Here is a 25,116-nt window from a genome sequence, read left to right on the forward strand (position 1 = left end):
GTGGCTCGCCCACTAAGTGACCTTGGGTGGGATGACTCAGTTTCCTTATCTGTAGTTGGGCTTAGCCATGGGACAGCAGGGCAAGAGGTCAGAGGTCAGGAAGAAAGTGGGTCAGGGCACTTCTTCCTGCTCTTTCTTTGCTTTGGATCTCAGTCTGGCTATGGCTGCATCATTCCTGACATCCTCTCCCCCTCGACTCCAGCATCCCCCCTCGCGCTGGGACACCTCACCTCCTTTCTTTGCTGCTTCAAGCCTAGGGAGGCTAGTTCCTGGAGGCTTCCTATCCTTCATGGGTTTCTTTCAGCCTGTCCCCCAGCTCTATAAATAGCCCCTTCATTCGAATCCTAAGAACCGTCTGAGCTGGATTCTGTTTCCTGCCTGGAGCCTGATCGACACAGTTGGGACACTGAGTATTTCAAGCAAATGCGGAGAGCTGGGGATTCTTCTCCGAGGTCAGCACAGGTCTCATGTGGGGACAGTAGCCTGTCAAAGACAGAAGAGGACACAGCAACTTTACTCTGCCACCAAGGATGTCTCTGGGGGCCACATTCTGCAGAGAGCTGACATCCTTTTGGGCCTTGAAGGTCACATGAGGTTTTGCAGAGGAGAGAGCCAAGAGCTGTCCAGGAGAAGGATGCAGCAGAAACACAGAGCCAAAACATGTGATGGGCTGGCAGCTAGGAAGCCTGGATCCCTGCCTACTCCTGATGGTCTGTGTGACACAGGGGAAAACCACGGCCTTCTCTGATCCTCACTTTGCCTCTGAAGGCAGGGAAAGGTGTTAGACTAGGACAGCATTTCTCAGATTCTGGGGATCTTGTTTATTGATCTATCTTATTTTAAAATGTATTTTCATTGAGATGTAATTGACAAATTTAAGGTGTACAGTGTGTTGACCTGACATATTTATATACTGTAATAGGATCGCCACTGTAACATCAGCTGACACTTCTACCAAGCATACAATTATCACTTCTTTTTTGTAGTGGGAACAATTAAGATCTAGTCTCTTAGCAACTCTGAAGTTTATGATAGAACATTGTTGTCTGTAATTCTATGCTGTGTGTTAGACCTACAGGACTTATTTTTCTATGAGTTCCAAGTTTGGAGCCTTAAACACTGTCTCCCTAATTTACTCCCACCCCCGGCTCCTGGTAATCACCATTCAACTCTGCTTTTACGAGCTTAACCTTTTTAGATTCCACATATAAATGGCATCACACAGTTATTTACTTATATTTTGCTTAGCATAATGTCTTCAAGGTCCATGTTGTTGCAAGTGGCAGGATTGCCTCCTTTCTTACGGCTGAATAATATATCATTGTGTATATATGTAAACTTCTGCATGTAGAGATAAGGGAATGCTTATAGACTGTTGGTGGGAATGCAAATTGGTATAGCCACTAGGGAAAGAATATGGATATCTCTCAAAAAATTTTAAAAAAGACCTACCAAAAAAAAAAGTAGACCTACCATATGATCCGGCAATTCCACTTCTGGATATACATGCAAAGGAAATGAAAACAGAATGTTGAAGCGATATCTGCACCCTCATGTTTATTACCCCATTATTCACAATAGCCAGGACATGGAAACAACCCAAGAGCCTGTCAGCGGCTGAACAGATAAGGAGGTTGTGGAATGCATAGATACGCCAGGGGTCTTGTTAATGCAAATTCTGATTCATTAGTTTCTTTTGGGAGCCGAGACTTTGTATTTCTAACAAGCTCCCAGGTGGCACCCATCTTGAACCGTACTTTGCAAACAAGAGACTAACTGGGATCCAAGTTCCCTCCAAGCTCAGGGATTCTACATCTCTGTTCGTTCTTTATTTTCTGAGCAGTTTTCTATGATGGTGCCTGCACTCCTGAGCACATCGACTCTAGCTGAAGAGAAGGATGTTGTGAAGACCTGCCATTCTGGATCTCTGTAGGGCACTTCAGAGTTTGATATTAATATTTATGGCAGCCTCCTCCTCCAACCTGGTTACTTGCAAATCTGTGTGTGTGCATGGAAACACACACACACACACTTACACACATACACATGAGCCCCGAGGCATGTGGATTTACCAAAAAAGAAAAGAAATAGTAGTCAGTGACGTTCAGTTTGGTTCAAGACTGTGTCCCCTACTTAGGATGTCAGGACACCTCTGGAGCAGGAAGGCATGAAGGCACACAACTCCCCCCCAGGAAACTATAAGGAACTCAAAGACCCTCCTGTGTCTCCCTCCACCCCTTCTCTGCCTCTGCAATTGGCAGCATCTGAAATCCAATCTAGCCTCATTTCACCGGGACTTAATAGCTTTGGGGACCCTAAGGAGCTTCTGTTAAAGTGAAAATGTCTCAGCAAGAAAAAATTCTGTAATATTTGCCGGAGCTCACTTTATTGGATTCTTCTCGTGGAAGTCCAGAGGGCCCTTGCTTTTACAGATGGGGAGGCTGAGACCAAGAGAGGGAAGACCGGCCACACAGTGAATCCATCACTGAACCCAGATTTCCAACCAGGCCGTGGTTCTGATTCTTGGGGTCAGGCAGCCAGCCTTGGCTCATAATTTGAAAATCATCACAAACTGGCTTTGAGCCACGCAGAGGTGGATTCAGATCTGGACATTTTAAAAATAAATGCTTATTGACTGTCAACCATATGGCAGGCATTGAGAATATACTGTGGCAAGTCAGATATAGTCCTTACGGTAGAGTGAAAATTAGTGGTTTGTTAATGTTTAATGCTGACTTTGATTACCGTTTGTCAGATCCCATAATACAGATTTCACACAGATCTGATTCTCATAACAGCTCCCCGAGGTGGTTATCACTATTTGTTGTTGTTCAGTCGCTCAGTCGCTTCTGACTCTTTGTGACCCTGTGGACTGCAGCATGCCAGGTTTCCCTGTCCATCACTATCTCCCATTATTACTATGATCCTCATTTTACAGATGAGAAGACTGAAGGACAGGGATTTAATTGCTCAAAGTCACACAGCAGATAAATATCGGAGCAGGGACTTGAACCCATGGTGTCTGGGACCACGGCCCCTGCTCTTAATCACCACATCACGAGCTTATCATTCTTCCCAACAACCTCACGCCAAAGAGGAGGGCAAGGTTTTATCTCTACTTTACAGAGGAGGAAATAGAGGATCAGAGAGATCCATTTGGAAAAGTTGTGCAGCTCAGGATGGCTTGAGTTGACACCTCCCCTTCTCTAGGGTACCCCTGCTTCATATTTAAGTCAGAATTGCTGGAAGGAACCCCAAGAGGGCAATGCTTAACCAGAAGTGAAGCCGCTCTGATGATGAGCTTTCAGGCAGTCCAGAGAGAGCAATTCTTTTTTTTTTCCTTCCTTTCCAACACCTTTGTTGACACGCATCTCACACTCCGTAACATTCACCCATTTCAAGGGTAAGTTGAGTGGTTTTTACCGTATTCACAGGGTTGTGCAAGCACCACCACAATCTAATTTTAGAAGATTTTCAGCATCCCCCAAAGAAACCCCGTACCCATTAGCCACCACTTGGAGCGAGCAGTGCTCAGCCTGAAGGGAGAAGCTGCTCCAGTAGTGGTTTTTCAGGCAGCGTGGCAGATAATTGGGAGTGTCCTGGGGGATGCTCTTCACACCAGACCTCCAAACAACTGCCTATTTCTCAACCATTAGCGAGACCTCCCCAGGGCACACTGAGTTCCACTCAACAGTCTTTAGATACAAGAGATAATTGCACTTATTTCTATAGATAGTGGGGACAGGGGCTGCCTGAATGTCTTGGAAAGCAGAGGGCAGGAATGGGAGCGGGCTGACCATCTCCACAGAGAGTAATGGGAGAGGAAGTGGTGGTTTTGGTGGGGGGTAAGGGGAGGCTGGGTTATGTCCCCTACTTAGCAGCTGTGCTCCTACCCCAGGCAGAGGGGTCTTTAAAAAATGTGATATGGAGTGTGTCCTTCTCTTGCTCAGAACTCTCCAATGGCTTCCCTTACTTTTTGGAACCAAATTCAGAGACCTTCACTTCAGTTCAGTTCAGTCGCTCAGTCGTGTCTGACTCTTTGCGACCCCATGAACCACAGCATGCCAGGCCTGCCTGTCCATCACCAACTCCCGGAGTCTACCCAAATCCATGTCCATCGAGTCAGTGATGCCATCCAACCATCTCATCCTCTGTCGTCCCCTTTTCCTCCTGCCCTCAATCTTTGCCAGCATTAGGGTCTTTTCCAATGAGTCAGCTCTTCACATCAGGTGGCCAAAGTATTGGAGTTTCAGCTTCAACATCGGTCCTTCCAATGAACACCTAGGACTGATCTCTTTTAGGATGGACTGGTTGGATCTCCTTGCAGTCCAAGGGACTCTCAAGAGTCTTCTCCAAAACTACAGTTCAAGAGCATCAATTCTTCGGCGCTCAGCTTTCTTTATAGTCCAACTCTCACATCCATACACGACCACTGGAAAAACCATAGCCTTGACTAGATGGACCTTTGTTGGCAAAGTAATGTCTCTGCTTTTTAATATGCTGTCTAGGTTGGTCATAACTTTCCTTCCAAGGAGTAAGTAAGTGTCTTTTAATTTCATGGCTGCAATCACCATCTGCAATGATTTTGGAACCCAGAAAAATAAAGTCTAACACTGTTTCCACTGTTTCACCATCTATTTGCCATGAAGTGATGGGGCAGGATGTCGTGATCTTAGTTTTCTGAATGTTGAGCTTTTTTTTTTTTAATTTTATTTTATTTTTAAACTTTACATAATTGTATTAGTTTTGCCAAATATCAAAATGAATCCACCACAGGTATACATGTGTTCCCCATCCTGAACCCTCCCCCCTCCTCCCTCCCCATACCATCCCTCTGGGTCATCCCAGTGCACTAGCCCCAAGCATCCAGTATCGTGCATCGAACCTGGACTGGCTTCTCATTTCATACATGATATTTTACATGTTTCAATGCCATTCTCCCAAATCTTCCCACCCTCTCCCTCTCCCATAGAGTCCATAAGACTGTTCTATACATCAGTGTCTCTTTTGCTGTCTCGTACACAGGGTTATTGTTACCATCTTTCTAAATTCCATATATATGCATTATCATACTGTATTGGTGTTTTTCCTTCTGGCTTACTTCACTCTGTATAATAGGCTCCAGTTTCATCCACCTCATTAGAACTGATTCAAATGTATTCTTTTTAATGGCTGAGTAATACTCCATTGTGTATATGTACCATAGCTTTCTTATCCATTCATCTGCTGATGGACATCTAGGTTGCTTCCATGTCCTGGCTATTATAAACAGTGCTGCGATGAACATTGAGGTACACGTGTCTCTTTCCCTTCTGGTTTCCTCAGTGTGTATGCCCAGCAGTGGGATTACTGGATCATACGGCAGTTCTATTTCCAGTTTTTTAAGGAATCTCCACACTGTTCTCCATAGTGGCTGTACTAGTTTGCATTCCCACCAACAGTGTAAGAGGGTTCCCTTTTCTCCACACCCTCGCCAGCATTTATTATTTGTAGACTTTTGGATCGCAGCCTGAATGTTGAGCTTTAAGCCAACTTTTTCACTCTCTTCTTTCACTTTCATTAAGAGGCTCTTTAGTTCTTCTTCACTTTCTGCCATAAGGGTGGTGTCATCTCAGTATCTGAGGTTATTGATATTTCTCCTGGCAATCTTGATTCCAGCTTGTGCTTCTTCCAGCCCAGCGTTTCTCATGATGTACTTTGCATAGAAGTTAAATAAGCAGGGTGAAAATATACAGCCTTGACGTACTCCTTTTCCTATTTGGAACCAGTCTGTTGTTCCATGTCCAGTTCTAACTTGCTTCCTGACCTGCATACAGGCTTCTCAAGAGGCAGGTCAGATGGTCTGGTATGTCCACGTCTTTCAGGAATTTTCCAGTTTATTGTGATCCACACAGTCAAAGGCTTTGGCATAATCAATAAAGCAGAAATAGATGTTTTTCTGGAACTCTCTTGCTTTTCCATGATCCAGCAGATGTTGGCAATTTGATCTCTGGTTCCTCTGCCTTTTCTAAAACCAGCTTGAACATCTGGAAGTTCACAGTTCCCCTATTGCTGAAGCCTGGCTTGGAGAATTTTAAGCATTACTTTACTAGCATGTGAGATGAGTGCAATTGTGTGGTAGTTTGAGCATTCTTTGGCATTGCCTTTCTTTGGGATTGGAATGAAAACTGGCCTTTTCCAGTCCTGTGGCCACTGCTGAGTTTTCCAAATTTGCTGGCATATTGAGTGCAGCACTTTCACAGCATTGTCTTTCAGGATTTGAAAGAGCTCAACTGGAATTCCATCACCTCCACTAGCTTTGTTTGTAGTGATGCTTCCTAAGGCCCACTTGACTTCACATTCCAGGATGTCTGGCTCTAGATGAGTGATCACACCATCGTGATTATCTGGGTTGTGAAGATCTTTTTTGTACAGTTCTTCTGTGTATTCTTGCCACCTCTTCTTAATATCTTTTGCTTCTGTTAGGTCCATACCATTTCTGTCCTTTATTGAGCCCTTAACAGTCTTAAAAGCCTCCTGGCCTCATCCCATGCTGTGCTCCTACTTGTCCTCTTCTTCCAACCTAACACGCTGCTTTTTTCTGTTCCTATTCAGTGCTTCCATTAAGTGTAAATAGAAAAAGGTGCACCTTCTTGGGGGATATATTAGAGAAAGGATTTTGTTCCTTCAGCCTGGTGTCTTTTTACAGTGCACGACCTAGGCCCCCGAGCCCAAGAATCCTGCCTTTAACATGCCACGCCCCAAACAGTCAAGATTTGGACATCTGGGAGGAGTGGAAAGAGCCTGGGCTCTGATGGCAGAAAGGGCAGGGATCCCAGCTCTGCCACTTGCCAGATGTGTAAGCTGGGACATGACTCAATCGAAAAGGATTGAACAGGTCCCACTCTGGGGGATGGAAAGTGTTGTGAGGATTAAATGAAATCATTAGTGTGCTGTGCTTGATCAATATCCCTCCCTTCCGCTGTGTGGCCCCAGAGTGTCTACCTCTATTAACGGAGAATCAATGCTGTTAGCAGAAGCATGTACATTTTTCTTTTTAAATTAAAAAAAAAACAAAAACCTTTTATCTGCTTTTTTCCCAGTACAAATGCTTCTTTCTGTTTTTACTACCATCAGCCTGGAAGAAGTCTGCATGACAACAGACTCCTAATTTGTTCCCGCCCCCTTCCACTCTTGCCTTCCCCGTGCTTTCAGAAGTCACAACTTTATAACTAAATCTGGTCATGTCATGCTAAACCCTGCTACCTGTGTCAAACTCTTCCTCATCCTTCTGGTCTCAGACCAAATGTCAGCAGCTAAGGAGGACCGCTTTATCACTTTCAAGTTAGAATCCATCTAATGGCCTAAGACGGCCACACCTGGTGTCCCACAGCAGAAAATGGCCCATGGTTTCCAAGAAATTCACCAAGAGTCCAAGGATGGTCCGGGCTGGTGACCTTGCTTTCTCACCAGCCTGGAGAGTCATGCGTGCATGCCAAGTCGCTTCAGTCATGTCTGACTCTTTGTGACCCCATGGACTGTAGCCCGTCAGGCTCTTTTTCGGTCCATGGGATTCTCCGGGTAATAATACTGAAGTGGGCTGCCATGCCCTCCTCCAGGGAACCTTCCCCACCCAGGACGACTCCCGCATTGGCAGGCGGGTTCTTTACCACTAGCACCACCTAGGTATCCCCATCTGGAGAGTCATGGGGAAATGTTAATTTTAGCTGAGGATGTGATGGACTAAAAACTCCAATGGCGTCTGTCTCCTAGCCTAGTGTTCTGCTTTAGGCACAACGGCTGGGCAGAAAGCATGGACTAAGGGAGCCATCAAGGTGGAGCCCAAGTATGGAGCAGAGAGAACAGTCTGTGGGGGCTAGCTGCTCCACAGCGTCACCATGTGGTGGTGAGAAGAGCAGCAGTCGCAGTAAATACACAGGACGGTGGACTGTGAGGAATCACTGCTCAACAGCGACACCATCTTGCAGTGGCAGGAACAACACCCCAATGAACAGACTACGGACCGCGGCCTGACATTAGAAAGCAAGACGCACTCCTTTTGGACTAAGTAAATCCCAATTATTCTTGGGCAGTGTGGAATGAGGGGTGTCCTCAAAAAGGGACAGTGGGGCTTTCTGCTCAGGAAGGCATGTGGGAGCTCAAAAGGTTTATTAGAGAACTAAAAAGAGATGATTGTATCTTGGCCACACCAGGTACAGGCAATAAATGAATGAATGAACATAAAACAAGAAGAAACAACATGATCACCAGAATTTCAAAGCAAAAAAAAAGGTTTTTTTTTTTTTTTTTAATGTAGTATGAAGCACAAAGAGAAATATTGTGATTACCATTGAAATGCAATTCTTGGAGGAAATGTCCCTGCAGCCTTAGCCCTTGGAAGAAACAATTCCTAAAATACACACCTCTCAGTTTTCCAAAAGACCAAGTTTCATGTTTGGATCATTTCTGAATCTGAGTTCAGAGAAGTTTGCAAGAGTCTCTGAGTCCTGAGCTAGAGAGGGAAGCCTAGAGAGGGGGCAGCCTGTGCCCCAGGGGTGTGTCAGGAACCGGTGCTGACAACCCTGCACCTCCTGATTGACGGCCCCCGGCACCCATGGGGTCTTCAGCTGTAGTGGACATCTGCACCGAACAGCAGGAAATCCTGGGGGAGAGATGAGAACGCCGTCATCTGCCGGAACAGTATCCCTCATTTGTGAGGGTGGGAATGCTGGGGTTTTTAGAAGAAAACTTTGGGAGCTTGCCTGCTGGGAAAGAGAGAGCCTCTCTGCTGACAGAAAGGCAAGAGTGAGTGGGGGCAGGGGGCTGGCATCCCACCCCTACGGTCTGCACATTAGCGGCTGCCCATGCCCGAGAATCTGTCAGCAGTTTCCCTGGCAGCTGTTTTCCGCTCAGACGTGGAGACCCCCGGGCTGCCGTGAAGGCCTTCATTTGTCATCCCTGCCTCTTGGCAGCTCCAGGGAGCCCTCCTTGCCATCAAGGCTGCAAAACCACTTCTCTTTTGCTCCTTCCTGTCCTTCACTCAAGAATGTTCAGAAAGGAATTCAGTTGGGCCCAGGGGGTCATTTTTTATTTTAAGGATGAACTGGGTTAGATGTGGGGGATGTGGGGGATGTGTTTCCTCTGCTCACTCAATTAACTTCTCTATTGTCTCTTAGCCCTGGGAGTTCTCCAGTTAGGTTGAAAGAACTGGGGACTGGTGGACTGGATGTTGGGGGTGAGGGAGAGCGAGGAATCTGGGTGGGGGTTTCCCATGAGGGTCATCAGAAAGCCCTGGACTGAGGTAAGGAATGCAAGAGTGGGTGATGGCTTCCTTGTAGAGTTATCAGCTCTTTGGGACATAGTGGGTGTAAGGAGCTTTAGAGTGGAGACACTGAAGAAGCCAGTATGTGTACTTTGGGCACATAGAAGAGACTGGAACCTCAGCCGGGTCACACGGAGATGACTGTTGTGCTTATGCTGATGAAAGTGACCAGGGAGGAACTTCTTTGGTGGCCCAGTGGCTGAAACTCCATGCTGGTCAGGGAAATAGATCCCACATGTCATAACTAAAGAGTTCACACGAAGCAACTAAAGATCCTGCATACCGCAACTAAGACCCAGTGCAGCCAAATGAATAAATATTAAGAAAAAGAAGACGACAGTGACCAGGGAAAGCAATTGTGGGGGAAGGGCAGAGGCCGGGGCAGGAACCCTGGAGAACTCTCTCTGGGAGGGGAAGAAGGAACCAGTAAAGGAGACCAAATAACACAGTGAGAGGTGGCTGGAAAACCTGGAGAGGGAATCGTCAAAGCTAAGAGAAGAAAGTGTTCCAAGGATGGGGAAAATAGTGTCAGATGCTGTTGGGGTCAGACCAGGGAAAAGGGAAGAGAAGGCTGTCCATTCCGGTGTCTTAATCTGCCAGACACTGACCAAGGGCCTGGAAGGATGCTGGATGCAAAGGAAGGCGTGCGTCACATATCTGTCAAATATGTAAATGCATCCACCTTATAAAGGAGGCTTGGGGCCACTAAGTGAGTTCCATTTCTACCAAGTATTGTGTGGGAGTGGTACAAGTCAGGGGTTAAAAACCGGGACCTGGCTTTGACTTTGGACTTCATTTAATGGCGGTGTGGCGTCCCTGAGTCTTATCCTCTCTTCTGTTTAGCAACATACCCTGTGGGAGTGTTGGAAGGGTCGACAGCGCTTGATCCAGAGCTGGAGGAAGGTGGCTATCGAAGTAGGAGATTTGGCGAAGGAGACCCTGGGGACTCACCTGGTAAGGCTGGAGGGTCAGGTTGAAGAGCTCGATGTAGGCGGGCAGCGGGAGAGGGAAGCCTTTCTGTAGCTTCTCTGCATTGGAGGTTAAGGCAGAGGTTAAGGTGAAGGTACCACCTCTGATGGGAGGGGCCGGGGGAGGGAGAGGGTGGGGCCGGGACTCAGGCAGCCAGTCCGCAGCCTCCCAGGACCCTCTGGGAAGAAACCTAGGCAGGAAGAGTCCGCCCAGAGTCTCCTCTTCTCTCTCCTCCACTAACCTCCGGACACTGCGGACACTGGAATTCCGGCCCCCTCAGCCCCAAGACCGCCCGCCTGAGGGTACCAGCACTGCTGGTGCACCCCTGGCCCGAGTGACAGCCGGGGCAACTGCTTGCTGGGGCGTGGAGGCCTGGAGACACCTGACGGATATGCACATGTAGCCCCTCGATGTTTCGGATGAAACCAGAAATGGGTGGTAGCCAGGACCAGCTCCCCCATCCCACCACACTCTGGCATGGAACTCTGGAGAATTCTAAGCTCCAGCCTAGTCCCTCAGGTCATTATGAAGCTGCACTTGTGAAGGCAGGAGGAGAAGCCAGAGTCTATATGTAACAATTCGTTGTCTTCATTTATAATTTCTAAGTGGCCTAAATCAGGGGTCCCCAACCTCCGGTGATGTGAGGTGGAGCCGATGTAATAATAATAGAAATAAAGTGCACAATAAAAGTAATGCACATGAATCATTCTGAAACCATCCTCTCCCACCCCGTGCATGGAAAAACTGTCTTCCATGAAACCAGTCCCTCGTACCCAAAAGGGTGGGGGCCGCCGGCCTAAATGTTCTCATCGTAGGGTGGGTGGGCCTCTATTTGCACCCTTGCACCTGGCTCTGCAAAGGTCAGGGGTTTCACCAGTGAGTGAGCTGAGTGGAAGTGTTGTTAGCCCAGGTTAGCCCTTCTTCCTTAGCCCTTCTCTCTTGGAAAAAGACCAAAGATTCTGGCTTCAGAGCTGGGATCGAATTCCAGCTTCATCTCTTACCTTCTCTGGGACCTGAGAACCACTCATTCTCTGATCTCCCATTTCCTCCCATGAAAACTGGAGGTATTATTCTCCATCTCAATGGACGGTCTCATATTTCACGAAGGAGGAACTCAACCCTTTTCCCCTCCCTTTTCTGGGCCAGGTGTCACTTGAGGTTCATTTGAGGAGACCACCTCCAGCCTCCACACCAGGGGCCCGATAACCCATGGCTCTAAGATCCACCCCCCTCACTGGGACTGAAAATCAATCCTTTCTCCAAAACTCCTTACTGTTAATCACGGGAAGCACGATGGTGGGCATGACGTAGTTGATGACAGACTGCAGCGACTCAACCTGGGGATCGGGAGGACAGGACCCACGTCAGGGCACTGGGGCATCAGCCGTCCTCCGTCACCCGCCCTCCCACCCAGAACAACCTCAGGAAGAACTGCTGAGAGACAGACCAAGGGGTGACCTGGAAACACTGCAGCTCAAGGTCACCAAAGCACTCTTTTGCTTTAAAGGTTCCAGATGCAAACCACATTCTAGACTTGTAGGGGGCAAGGCGGAAGCAAGGAAGGTCATCACAGAGCACTGAAATGTGAAAACTTTTGTGCAAGAACATGCACTCTCTCAGGCTAGGGGGGGCAAATTCATTCAACCTTTCAGAGGGCTATTTGGTGATGCTCATCAGAAGCCTTAACAATGTGTGTGCCAGGTGGGCCAGCAAACATGCCTCCAAGGCATTTATCCTAAAGAAATGAGGTAGTGCATTAAATAGAACCAAAATGATAAAAGCAACCTGCAGGTCCAGCAATTGTGGAATCATCTGGGGGGTGGCCGGTAGGGGGCGGGCGGGCGTGGTAGCACTTGGATAACAAGAGATACTATGTAACTATTTAGGGCTTCCCTGGTGGCTTAGATGGTAAACAATCTGCCTGCCATGCGGAAGGTTCAGGTTAGATCCCTGCGTCAGGAAGATCCCTTGGAAAAGGGAATGGCTACCCACTCTAGTACTCTGGCCTAGAGAATTCCACAGACAGAGGAGCCTGGTCCATGGGGTTACAAAGAGTCAGACACCACTGAGCAACTAAAACTTTCACTTTTCATGTGTAATTATTAACAATGATCTGGCAGAAATATAGCATCAGGGACTCAATGGACATGACTTTGGGCAAACTCTGAGAGATAGTGGAAGACAGAGGAGCCTACAGTCCATGGGGTAAAAAGTACTGGACACGACTTAGTGACTGAACCCACAACAACAACAGAAATATATTGGGTTGGCCAAAAAATTCATTTGGGTTTTTCCATAACATCTTACAGTAAAGCCTGAACAAACTTTTTGGCCCACCGGAGAATTATCAACATAGACTTTTTTGTGATCTATTTTTGAGTTTAAAAAAAGCAGGCTAATGTATAACTAATTCACTTTGCTCTACAGCAGAAACTAACACAACACTGTAAATCAACTGCACTCCAATAAAAATTAAAAAAAAAAGAAAAATCAGGTTACAGAAACCACGTAATTCCATCCTGTTATTAAACATGCATTGAAAAAAGTCAGGAAGGATATACACCAAATTATTAAGTAAGTGGTGAAAACAGGAGTGATTTTTATGTTTTGTTTTGCAAATCTGTAGGTTCTGACTGTTCTATAATGTACATGTTTTGCTTTTGCAGTAATAAAAAAATTCAAAAATAACGTAACACCTTCAAGATGATGGCCTGTAGTGGTGACATTTACAACCTGTCAATATGTACATTTTTGTTTCTGGAACAATTGAGTTTCCTTCCCCGGGCTGTAATTCCTGGGGCTTATCAAACGTGGTGCCCTTCTTCCCATGAATCTGGGAACTTTAAATTTTTATTTTCTGCAGAAGCAGAAGTTAGTTATTGACTGAGTCCAGCTGCTGCCAGGAGAGCCCTGGCATCAGTAAATCCATGAAAATACAATGAGGTTGCTTTGGGTCTTTCTGTTTGTTGTAATCTTATCAGATGGGAACGGCTGGCTGGATTTCCATCGGATTTGGAGGGGATGTTGGGACTGACTTTAGGGTTGGGTGATGGGGCTGCATTTCAGAGATCTAAGGAAATATTCTCCAGAGGTTTGGCAAGAGGCTCTCTGGCAGATTCCGGCCATGAGCAGTAAGACACTGTGGGCAGAATTAGCATCTTTTAATAGAGAAGGAAATAACCCACTCCAGTATTGTTGCCTGGAAAATCCCATAGACAGAGCAGCCTGGTGGGGTCGCTTAGAGTCAAACAGGACTCAGCGGACAGGACTTAGCAACTAAATAACAGCAACAGTGGAAGTCACAAGAGCAAGGCTCATTCAGGTCAGCTGTTGAAGAGCATCTGACCTGCTGTTTACAAGGGCAGCTCCCCATCAGGGCCAGAAGGTATGGTAGGAGGAGAAGGAGCAGTGAACCTCCTGTTTTTAAAAATAGATTTTGGGGGGATGTGGACCATTTTTAAGGCCTTTATTGGATTCGTTACAATATTGCTTCTGCTTTATATTTTGTTCTGTTTTGTTTTGGCTGTGAGGCACCTGAGATCTTAGCTCCCCGACCAGAAACTGAACCCGCATCCCCTGTATTGGAAGGTGAAGCTGTAACCACTGGACGGACCGCCTGGGAACTCCCAGTGGTGAGTCTATTTGATGACAATGATTCCATGTAGTGGAATCATCTCTGTGGGCTGGCGAGATACCTGTCATCTCCCTCCCATCTGCCCTGCTGTTCATTCACTTAGCTGCTCAAGTCAAAAATCTGGGAGTCATTCTTCATTGCCTTTCCCCCGCACCATGCACAGAAAATCTCTCACCAAGTTCTAATTCTGCTTCCAAAGTTTGTCTCCCATCTGCCATCTTTCTCTTCCTTCCTGGCCTTGTCCCAGCCTCCATCATCTCTCACGTGGACAATGCACCAGCCTCCCCAAGGCAAGGATCCTTATGCTCTGACTCATCCCCCATAGTCCATTCCCCTCATTTCTGCAGGGGCATCTTTTATAAAGTGGAAATGGATCATGTCCCTCCCTGCATGAAACAGTTCGCTGGCTTCTCACTGCCCTCTGAACACAAGCTACTCTAGCCTAGAAGGCTCAGGGTGGGCCCATCCCTGCCTGCCCGCCTGCCTCTCTCTGCCCCCAACTCCTCATCTTGTTTCTCTAGCCACACTGCTTGCCCCCACTGCCCGAACAAGCCAAGCGGTTCACCACAGGGCCTTCGCTCATGCTGCTCCCTCTGCCTGCCACACCTTCACCTTGTGGGCTCCTTCAGCCCAAATATCACCTCCCCAGAGAGGCTTCTGCTGATCACAGGCTCTAACCGTTAACCTGCCCCATCACTTTCTACCCCACCTCCACTTAGTTTTTCAAAGCATTGATCTTGACCAAAATGATCTTCATTTCTCATTGTCTGTTTCTCCCCTACAATGGAAGCTCTAGAGGAGTTGTTTTCTTGTCTAACTCATCAGCACATCCCCATCTGTGGAACAGGGCCTGCCACATAGTAGGTACTCAAGAAGGTAATTCACTTGTTCATTCAACACACATCTGTTGAGCAGATTCTCTGTACCTGATTGTGTACAGTTAATCCCATTTAAAACTCACTGCACTAACTCAGGCAGAAATTATTATCCTTGATTTGTAGGGAAGGTATGAAATTTGTTAAGTGGAAGTGACTTGCTCAGGGCCCATAGTTAGTAGGTTTGGAGCTGCAATTCTAGCTCAGGTCTCTGTGCCTGCAATTGTGTGTGTGTGTGTGTGTGTGCGTGCACGCGCTCAGTCATGTCCGATTCTTTGTGACCCTATAGACTGTAACCCACCTGGTCCTCTGTCCATGGAATTTCCCAGGCAAGAATACTGGAGTGGGTTGCCATTTCCTCCTCCAGGGGATCTTCCCAACCCAGAGGTCAGCACCCTATCTCCTGTGTTTCCTTAGTATAGGAAAAAGCATAGTATATGTAGAGTTCCCTTCTATCTGTGGTTTCAAGCAACCCCAAGGTCTTGGAATATATCTGCTGTGAATAAGGGGGACTACTGTATTCAGTTAAGCTGTTCAAGAGGAAATAAAGATTTCATCACACAATTCATTGTGACAAAACCCTAGACTATCCCACTTTGCTCAAAGGCAGTATGACAGTATATATCTTTTATGATGCTACATCTCCAAATGTACTTGTCTCTACTTGGTCATAGAGACATGGAAGGCAGTTGTACACAAAACCCACAGTGCTCCTCCCCTCATTATTTCACATGCAAATTATATGCAAACTAATCAGTAGTCTGTTGAAATGATGTTATGAGCCCAGGTGGCCCTCAGGACAGTTATCTCAAGATCAGAGGAAGGAAGGAGCCACCAAGGGCCTCAGACTCACCGAGAAGGGGCCGATGTCTGAGTGCTTCAGTTCCAGGAGCAGCCTGTGAGAAGGGGAGGGGAAAGTTGAGACCACCATTTGCCTGACCCATATTAGAATTCAATTACTGGGGAGAAGGGCTTCCCAGATGGCGCTAGTGGTAAAGAACCTGTGTGCCAGTGCAGGAGACATAAGAGATAGGTTTGATCCCTGGGTTGGGAAGATCCCCTGGAGGAGGGCATGGCAACCCACTCCAGGATTCTTGCCTGGAGAATCTCCTGACAGAGGACCCTGGGTTGACAGAGTCAGACACAACCGAAGCAACTTAGCACAGCATTGAGGAGAAGGGACACTCACTGGTGGGTGTTGTCCGCTCTTCCCATCCTGTATCCATTCCTCCTTCCTCTGGTGACAGCTCCCTGATTTTTTCTTTGGGACAGTCATCTGTTCCCTACATTGTTAATTCTGGGTTCTGGGGTGGGCTGGCCAAAGGGCAGAGTCTACCTCCGCTGCCATGGTGATTGCTTTGAGAATTGACCACTAACCCATGCTGGTCCAAGGACTTCTGCTGGAAATATTGGGAGTGAGGTATTCTCTTTTCTCCAGCAAAATTAGCTGGTGACCATTTTTGCCACCACTCGGTGACAGCCTGCTGGGAAATGAAGCCAGTATGGGGGAGAGCAGAGCCAAGAAGAGAGTCAGAGCCCTAAGGATATCATTGGAGCACCTGGATCTACCTGTGTCTGAAACCCTCAGACTTTGAATAATTTGAGCCCATAAACAATCCCCTGAAACGAGTCGCCAGTCCAGGTTCGATGCACAATACTGGATGCTTGGGGCTGGTGCACTGGGACGACCCAGAGGGATGGTATGGGGAGGGGAGAGGGAGGAGGGTTCAGGATAGGGAACACATGTATACCTGTGGCGGATTCATTTTGATATATGGCAAAACCAATACAATATTGTAAAGTTAAATAAAAATAAAATCCCCTATTTATGGACTTCATGACATCTTAACAATGATCCAGGAGAAAGGTAAATAAATGGCTATTTAATGAATCCCTTTTATTCACTATGTTGGATGCTATATCCTACTGAATTCCTGTAACACCCAAGAGGCAAGGGCCATCACACTCCCATTTTACAGATGATGTCCTTGACAATCAGAGAAGACAAGCAATCTGCCCAAGGGCACGCAGTTAACAATCAGCCAAGTAGAATTTCAACCAGGTCTCCCTGATGCCAAAGCTTCTGTTGTCTCCAGTACCCTGCAAAGCTTGAAAACTCTTGCCCTGTGGAGTCTTACCACTCCCTATTCCTGTATATTTTAGGAAGTCTGTGCTCAGCCATCACCCAGCTGTATTTTCTCCAGCTCCTCCACTCGAGAGGCCCACAGGTGTTTCCAGGAAAATGAAATCCACATGTTTCCAAAGCAGTAACACTTGTCAAAATGATGCCAGGAGAAATAAGCAGCATGCAAACCTCTGGAGCCAAGCTCAAGGTTAAGAAGGACAGCTCTGTGCCAGAGAGAAGGCAGAAACAGACAGGAATGTGGGTCAAGACTCAATTTAAGCAGAGTGAAAGTGAAGAAGAGGTAGACGCCAGGTTGGAATTCGGGGGTCATCACGTCTGCTCTGCTCGTCTCCCTCTCTTTCCCTCTTGCCTCCTTTGGTGTCTTTCTGTCTCTCTGACGGTCTCCCTATTACTGTGTCTCTGCATGCATCTGTCTGTCTTGCTCTACTTTATTTCTCAGTGTCTCTCCCTGCCTTACTGTGTCTCTCTGTGTTTCCCCATCTCTTTCTGTCTCTCCCCCATTTCTGTATTGCTCTTCTGTGTGCCCCTCTGTCTTTCTCTCTTCCTCTTGCTTGTTGAGCACTTATTATATCCTTCAAAGCGTTCTAAACATCACAACACATATTAATACAATGATTACGGCTGGCAAAGAACAGTAGTAATTGGGCTTATTTTACCAGCCAGGGAAAACGGCTGAAGTCTGAAGAGTTCTGTGCTTGCCAAAGGTGAGCCGCACTTGAAAGGCAGCCGCCTCAGCCTCCGAGCCCATGTTCCTAACCCCCACCTCCTCTGCTGGGATTCAAACCCAGGCACGGGTTCCAGAGTCTCCTGGCAGGAGGTGGCTGATGAAGCCCCAAGGATGGGGTGTGAAGAAGTTGAAGTGGGTTTCCAAATGTCCCAGGGACGTGGGGTGGCTGGAGGCTGGAGCAGATTTATCAACTGGCACTGCCCAGTCATGAATGGACTAGGATAGGGGCGTGACCTGGGATGCGGGGGTTTCAGTGCTAAAGCTGGGTCACTGCAGACAAGCCGAGATGGCTGATCACCCTATGACGGGTGGTCTTGGGTGGGTCACTTCATCTTTGAGCACCAGTTTCACTATCTGCAAAATGGGGATATTGTACGTACTGTGCTCTGTCTGAGGTTTAAATGGGATGAATGAACACGAAAGCTTGGAACTTGGTAAGGTCATTGTGAACTCACAGGCACCAAGATTGGATGGGAAGGACTTCCCCAGTGGTCCAGTGGATAAGAATCTGTCTGCCAATGCAGGGGACATGAGTTCGATCCCTGGTCCAGGGAGATTCCACATGCCATGGGACAACTACTGAGCCTGAGCTCGAGCCACAACTACTGATTCACATGCCCTAGAGTCTGTGCTCCCAACAAGAGAAGCCCGAACACCGCAACTAGAGAGTAGCCCATGCTTGCCGCAATTAGAGAAAGCACACTCGCAGCAACAAAGCCAAAAAAAGAATGGATGGGCAGTCCCCTCCTCCCATGCCCATCGCCCAACTTACTTGTCCAATCTGAGCTCTCCAATAAGTCTGTCGGACTTGGCACCAACAACCACAGAAAGGTTCAAGTTCTGCAAAGCAACAAGCCAGGGAGTGAAGTCCACTGACCCAGAATCCTGGGGCTCTGCAAAGCCTCTAAGACCAGAAGGTCTGCTTCACGAAGACCCAGCAGAAGAGCCCACATTGCTGGGTCAGACCCACAGAACCCACAGAAGGGAGGAGTCTTCCTTTATTCAACTTTGTGCTTGTTATGAGTCCTGGACTGTCAAACAATTACCATTTTTCTCCCCTTGCTTCTGGGACCAGTTCAGATTCGCAGGCCACTCCCATGGGCTGTAGGAGACAGGCTGTGAGGTAGGTGTCCAGGCCAGCTCTATTTCACATTCATTCATTGAGTCATTCAACAAATGAGGTTCCCAACCTCAGCTTTCCTGTCCACTGTCTGTGTGACCTTGGGCGACCCCCTCAGAACCCACTGAATCTGCAAAGTGAGGAAAATGGGTCTCAACTTGAGGCTGGATAGACCTGAGTACCTGCTGTTGGGGAGAGTCTGGCCCTCACCTCCAGTAGCCAGAGTGGGTGTCACCAATATTTGTGGAGTGACAGAGTGATCAGATGAATGAATGTACAAGTCAACCATGGGATGAAAACTTAAATAAGTGAAGGATTAAATGCACAAAGGAAGGAATAAATAAAGATAGGCATGGATGAATACATGATTAATGAATGAATGAACAAATACACAAAGGAATGATCCATTGAACAAAGATATAATAAATGAATAATGGAATAAATGCATGTATGAACCAGCAAAGATACAGTAGATTTCAAGTTAGCAGTTGAATGAATAATTGAATGACTAAATAAATGAATGAACAAACCCACAGGTGCATAATTGAATGGCCAAAGATATGCATGAACAGATTGGAAATAGTATACCTATTTCAAGCCAACCACAGAATGAATAATGGAATGAATGAAGAAATCAGAAGATAGTGGCTCTGGACACACACAATGCAGGTTTGAGTCTGGGTAGGCTTTACGCCAGTCCCCCTGGCTCTCAGGGCAGTGCTCTGAGCCCTGTCCAGGGCTGCCTGTCTGCTCAGACCTGGGATCAGCTTACCATCTCAAGCAGGAAGAGGGGGTCCAAGGAGGAGTTTGGGAGGATGGCAAAGGCCTGGGTGTCCAGGACAAAGATGAGGTCAAGGCCGCTGGGCTTCATGGTGAGTTTCGGAGGCAAAGAGGCCCAGATGAAGAGCTGCATCTGCATGTCAGGGAACATCTTGGCCACCTGCAAGCCACAGGGGACGACCAACAAAAGAGGCCATTGATTAAAAAGTGTCTAAATCCTATCTTGTCCTGGTCCTGCAGAAGCACTTCCAATGTCTTCCCACTGTTGTTTTTTGGCAGTGCTGCATCTTCAATGCTGCACGAACTACTCTCCTCTGGTTGTGGTGAGTCGGGGCTACTCCTCTTTGTGATGCACAGGCTTCTCATTACAGTGGCTTCTCTGTTGCAGAGCACAGGCTCAAGGGCACACGGGCTTCAGTACTGTGGCTCCCTGGCTCGACAGCACAGGCTCAATAGTTGTGGCGCACGGACTGAGCTGCTCCGTGGCGTGTAGGGTCTTCTCAGATCAGGGATCACTGAACCTGTGTCTCTTCCATTGGCAGGCAGATTCTTTGCCACTGAGTCACCAGGGAAGCCTCCCCATTGCTTTCGGAATAAATTGTAAAGACTGTATAATTCAGCACCTGGCACCCTGCCAGCCTCACCCCATGCCCACCCCCTCCATCGCTTCTACCACTTGCCCTCTAACTCCACCCACAAGGGACTTCTTTTCCTCAAATGTGACTTGCTGTCCTTGTATACATCAACTCAATTAATCAATCGCAGCTTTATGAGGTGAAGTTGTTATTACTGCATTTTATGTATGAGAATACTGAGATACAGGCAGAACATGCTCAGGAACATAAAACTAGTAAGTAAGGACCAGAGTTCAAACCCAGATAGATCCCAGGAAGAGATTTATAATTCAAAACATCTTTTTGGATGGAATAAAAGTATCCTGAAATTAACTAAAAAAATTGCGCTCTACTCTCTTTCTGTCTAAAACTCCTTGCATTCTCTGTTCCCTCTCCCTGAGTGTTGATCCTGTATTCCTCCTTAGCTTGGCTCTTTCCCTTCCTTCAAGTCTAGAGAGCAGTGGTGGGTTCAAGGAGGATCAAAGGAGAGCTTTGACAACACCCCCATCTCAGCTAGCCTGCAGTCCTCCTCCAGGTAAACTCACAGTCTGAGTAAAAAGAATGCAATTGCTATGCAAATTAAGTTTCCCTTTCTCTTTCCCTGATCCCTCTACTCGTTGCAGCTCCTCCACACCAGTACTGCCTATATATAAATTTCTGGAAGTTCACCATTAAAGAGGCTATTATGGACTGAATGTTTGTGTCCCGCCTGCTCAGCAAATTCATATACTTAAGCCCTAACCCCCAGCGTGGGCATTCCAGGTGGCTCCGCGGTAGAGAATCTGTCTGCCAAAGCAGGAGCTGCAGGAGACACAGGTTTGATCCCTAGATTGGGAAGATCCCCTGGAAGAGGAAATGGCAACCCGCTCCAGTAGTCTTGCCTGGGAAATCTCATGGACAGAGAAGCCTGGAGGGCTACAATCCATGGAGTTGCAAAGAATATGACACAATATGACACAATTTTCACTTATCACAGTCTGTTTTCTTTATTGTTTTGGGTGTCTGAACAATAATTTTCTCTCTCTCCACTGGACGGGAGCTCCAGGAGGGCTGGGATATGATCTGTTTTGCTGGATGCCCTGCACAGGGCCCCAGAAATGCAGTGGGCACTCAGAAACTATTTGTTGAATGGATGCGCCCTCAGGATCTACTCACACCTGGTCACATGAGTGCTTGGGGCCTTTCTCCGCACTGAGGATGAGCTGCACAAAGCTGTGTCCACAGGCTCAGGCTGGGTTGCCTCTTGATCTGGACAGGGGCAGCTCTCAGCAGAGCTGTTCTCAGCTCCCCCCAGGCCTCCTCGCAAGATGACTAAAGGGGAACAAGTCCTTTCTCACCTGGGGTATCAGGATTCCAAAGAATTTGGTTGTCAGGCGGAACTTGGATTCCTTTGGAATCTGTAGCGAGGGAGGAAGAGAAAAGGATCTTGGAAGATTATGTTATAGATTGGGGGGCAAATTCTATATGAGGGGTGAGAGAATGAATACATAAACAAACCGTGGCCAGATCACGTATGACCGAAGAATGCTGACCCAGAATGGTCAGTGACTGCCAGCTTCCCTAACACTGGAAAAATCAAATATGCTTTTCAAACCAATCACATAAGATGTCTGGCTTCTGTTAGTCCCGCCTCCAGCTTGCCCACACCAACAACCTCTGTAAGAGCCTACCCAGCCCTTTCCCTTTATTTAATATAAAGCGTTCCCACCCCTTGCCCCCCCCACCGTATGCCTTTGAGTCTGCCAAAGGTAAGAGTTCTCATTGGGATGGTCTTTGTTTATCTCCACAGGGGGACGAGTCAGGGCTCAGCATCTCTTTGATGCCTCTCCAGAGGGGGAGGATCTGGCATCTCTTCTGAGAGCAGCAGAGGAGGAACCCCGTGTGGCTGGTGAGCAGGGTGGGTCCTGTTGCCCCTAGACTCTGGGGAGGATGGTCATTTGCTCATTCTATAGATGGGCAAACCGAGGCCCAGAGCAGGACTCAGCCACAGATACGGAGACAAAGTCATGGAGGATGATGACCATAATGTTGATATGATGGTAAGACTGGATTACGGACAGACACACAGCAGGGACACGGTCAATGTTAGCTGTTATCATTAGGATGCAGGGGACTTCCTCCACACTCATAAGCCTGTGCTGGGGCTGCCAAGTAATCATATCTCATTCAACCTTCCTTACACCCTTTGGAGGAAGATACTATTATTGGTGTTTTACAGATGAGGTTCTTAGAGGCTGAATAACCAACCTAAGGTCACCAGGATGGAAAAGAGGGGATCTGGGGTTTGAACTCAGGTCTGGCTGACTCCAGAGTTCAGAACTCGATGTTCCTGGCTGTGAACCAAGACTCATAACCAGACCATCTACTGCACTCTCTTCCCACATTCACTCCCATTTGGCCTTACCATGTCGTCTCTGAGGGTCAGATTCAGGGCTCCAGCCTTCTGATACACGAACCCGGCCGTGTTGAAAAAATACTCAGAGATGCCCAGGTACACCATGCGATCGTGGTCTGAGGGAAAGGCCAGCGCTGGCGGGGCAAAGGGCGGGGGGCTGCGGTGGGCCAGACTGAAAAACTCCCCCTGCGGGCAGAGGCAGTAGAGTGAGCCTGGGCATCCTTCAAGAATTACAATTCAATGTCTCCATTCCAGGAAAAAAATGCGCTAAGGATACTAATCATGGATTCACAGAGGAGAAAGCCATGGCCTGAGACTAACAACAGCATTGCATGCCTCCTTGTGCTAATTTCTAAGTGCTTCTCCACCAAGGCTGTGTGGTAGACGAGATCACCCGCATTTTACAAGACAGGATGCTGGTTTCCCAGGTGGCTCAGTGGTAACGAATCTGCCTGCCAATGCAGGAGATGCAGGTTTGATTCCTGGGTTGGGAAGATTCCCCTGGAGAAGGAAATGGCAACCCACTCCAGTATTCTTGCCCGGAAAATTCCATGGAGGAGTCTGGTGAGCTACAGTCCACGAGGTCACAAAGAATCGGACACAACTGAGTGAGTGAGCACACAAACACACTCTGAGGCTTGGGAAGGTGAAGTGGCTTGCCCAAGCTCACTTAAAAGGGTGAGTGCCAGAGTCAGTGATTGAACCCAGACATCTGGATTCTGGCAAGCACATTCCTAACCATGCCATGGTCTCTGCCTCAACCTTGCAAATAAGTGCAGAAATTCTCCTAAAAGAACAAGGAGAATTCATTTTGTTTTCACTTATCAAATTAGCAAAATATTCAAGAGAGAGGTAAATTGTTTTAAACGTGTGTGTATTTTAAACTGACACTATCCAGTTTTTGGTGAGAGTATTCATGGGCTCCTGGGGAATATGTTTACATTTCTGAAGAGCAATTTGGCTACGCATTGCAAAAAACAGATCATTCACTTAGCTGAAAAACAATAATGTTGCGTTATAAAATAGCAAATTGTCGATGGATACATATGTTAGAATACCATTTATGTAAATTGTGCTTTAGTCACTAAGTCGTGTCTGGCTCTTTGTGACCCCATGTACTATAATCCACCAGGCTTCTCTGTCCATGGGATTCTCCAGGCAAGAATATTGGAGTGGGTTGCCATTTCCTTCTCCAGGGAATCTTCCCGACCCAGGGATTGAACCCGGGTCTCCTGCATTGCACGCAGATTCTTTACCGACTGAGCTATGACGGAAGCCATTTATGTAAAATTAAAGGCCTAGAAAACATACTATATAAGAATTATTGACACCAGAGATAGATAGCAAAAGTATAAAAAGTCAGGCGAGGACACACAGGGACATCATCCACGTGATTCCCTGCGGGGTAGAGGGTCCCCAAGGGGGCCTCAGCTATTTACTTCTACAGTATTTCATCTCAAGAAATATTAAAGGTAAATACGACAAAGTAGTAACACTTCTAAAATCTGGGTAGTGGGTATGTGATAATGTGTAATATTCTCTGTACTTTTGGATCATTATTTGCCGTTAATGACCACGACACCCATCTTATAGAGTAAATATCATAAGCAACTCTTAAAAATAGCTGCAAAAAAGACAAAAAATAAAAATAACGGGTGGACTTATGTACCAGCCAGGAACCATCTCTAATATATATCACTAGGTGAGAAAAGAAAGTGAAGAACAATGCAAACAGATTCTCAGTAAAACTAGATGGGCTTTCGTGTAAGTGTATATGAATGCTCAGGACCAGATTAATACCTGCCATGGCTGACAGCTATCACCTCTGGGCAGGAGCCCCGAGTGGGGGTGGGGGGGGGGGCAGTAAACAGGACATTCTCATTCGCTAGGGATAATCAGGTATTGTTTTAATCCTTTGTTCCATCTTATCACTTAGATTTTTTTTACAAGTATGCTATTTGGTCCAGCAATTTCACTTCCAGAAAGTAATCAAAGATGGGCAGAGACACAGCTACAAGGATACTCATGGCAGTTCTGGTTACACTTGTGGAAAAAAGGGAAAGAGCCCAGACATCCCAAGAGGGGGCACTGTCTACGTAGCTTATCACAAGCTATCCACTGAAAGACCCAAGAGCCAGTGAAGGGACTAGGGGAGGACATTTCACTGATGGATGTATGCCTTGCACCATTCTGGTTTTAAAAGTTGTAAAACATGACTTGTATACATATATATGTTTATATATGTTGTTTCTGTGTGTATTTGTTTCCAGGCCTACATGTGTGTATTTTTGTTTCTGCCTCTTTTACATGTGTGCATGTGTGTGTGTGATTTTCTGTGTCTAAGCAGAGGAAAGGATTGGCGGGTTGGAGAAGTGTAATTTGTGTGTCAACATACAGGCCTCAGTCATATTATTAGGGTAATTTCTCTTTCCTTCTCCCCTTCTTTCCTCCCTATTTATTTCTTCTGCTCCTATGTGGTTTCTACATTTTCTTCCAGACTTTAAATGTGTTTTAGAGAAAACAAGCAAAAGTAGTAAACAGACACACCCCTTGTG

The 25,116-nt window shown here is 46.9% G+C and overlaps 1 protein-coding gene across 1 annotated transcript in view; it reads right to left on the bottom strand.

The window, feature by feature from the left end:
* Positions 1 to 8,252: 8,252 nt before the first annotated feature.
* The window catches only part of BPI (bactericidal permeability increasing protein), a 35,476-nt gene continuing 18,612 nt past the window's right edge, over positions 8,253 to 25,116 (bottom strand). The window contains exons 9-16 of the mRNA XM_027558214.1: positions 22,571 to 22,747; positions 21,504 to 21,563; positions 19,545 to 19,712; positions 18,425 to 18,492; positions 15,633 to 15,675; positions 11,544 to 11,607; positions 10,253 to 10,329; positions 8,253 to 8,641 (exon numbers count right to left, since the gene is read on the bottom strand). Of these exons, the coding sequence (XP_027414015.1) occupies positions 8,603 to 8,641; positions 10,253 to 10,329; positions 11,544 to 11,607; positions 15,633 to 15,675; positions 18,425 to 18,492; positions 19,545 to 19,712; positions 21,504 to 21,563; positions 22,571 to 22,747 (696 nt within the window). The 3' untranslated portion in view covers positions 8,253 to 8,602. The remainder of the gene's footprint in view (positions 8,642 to 10,252; positions 10,330 to 11,543; positions 11,608 to 15,632; positions 15,676 to 18,424; positions 18,493 to 19,544; positions 19,713 to 21,503; positions 21,564 to 22,570; positions 22,748 to 25,116) is intronic.

Source organism: Bos indicus x Bos taurus, chromosome 13 (assembly GCF_003369695.1).
Source record: "Bos indicus x Bos taurus breed Angus x Brahman F1 hybrid chromosome 13, Bos_hybrid_MaternalHap_v2.0, whole genome shotgun sequence".
In the NCBI taxonomy this organism is placed as follows: Eukaryota; Metazoa; Chordata; class Mammalia; order Artiodactyla; family Bovidae; genus Bos; species Bos indicus x Bos taurus.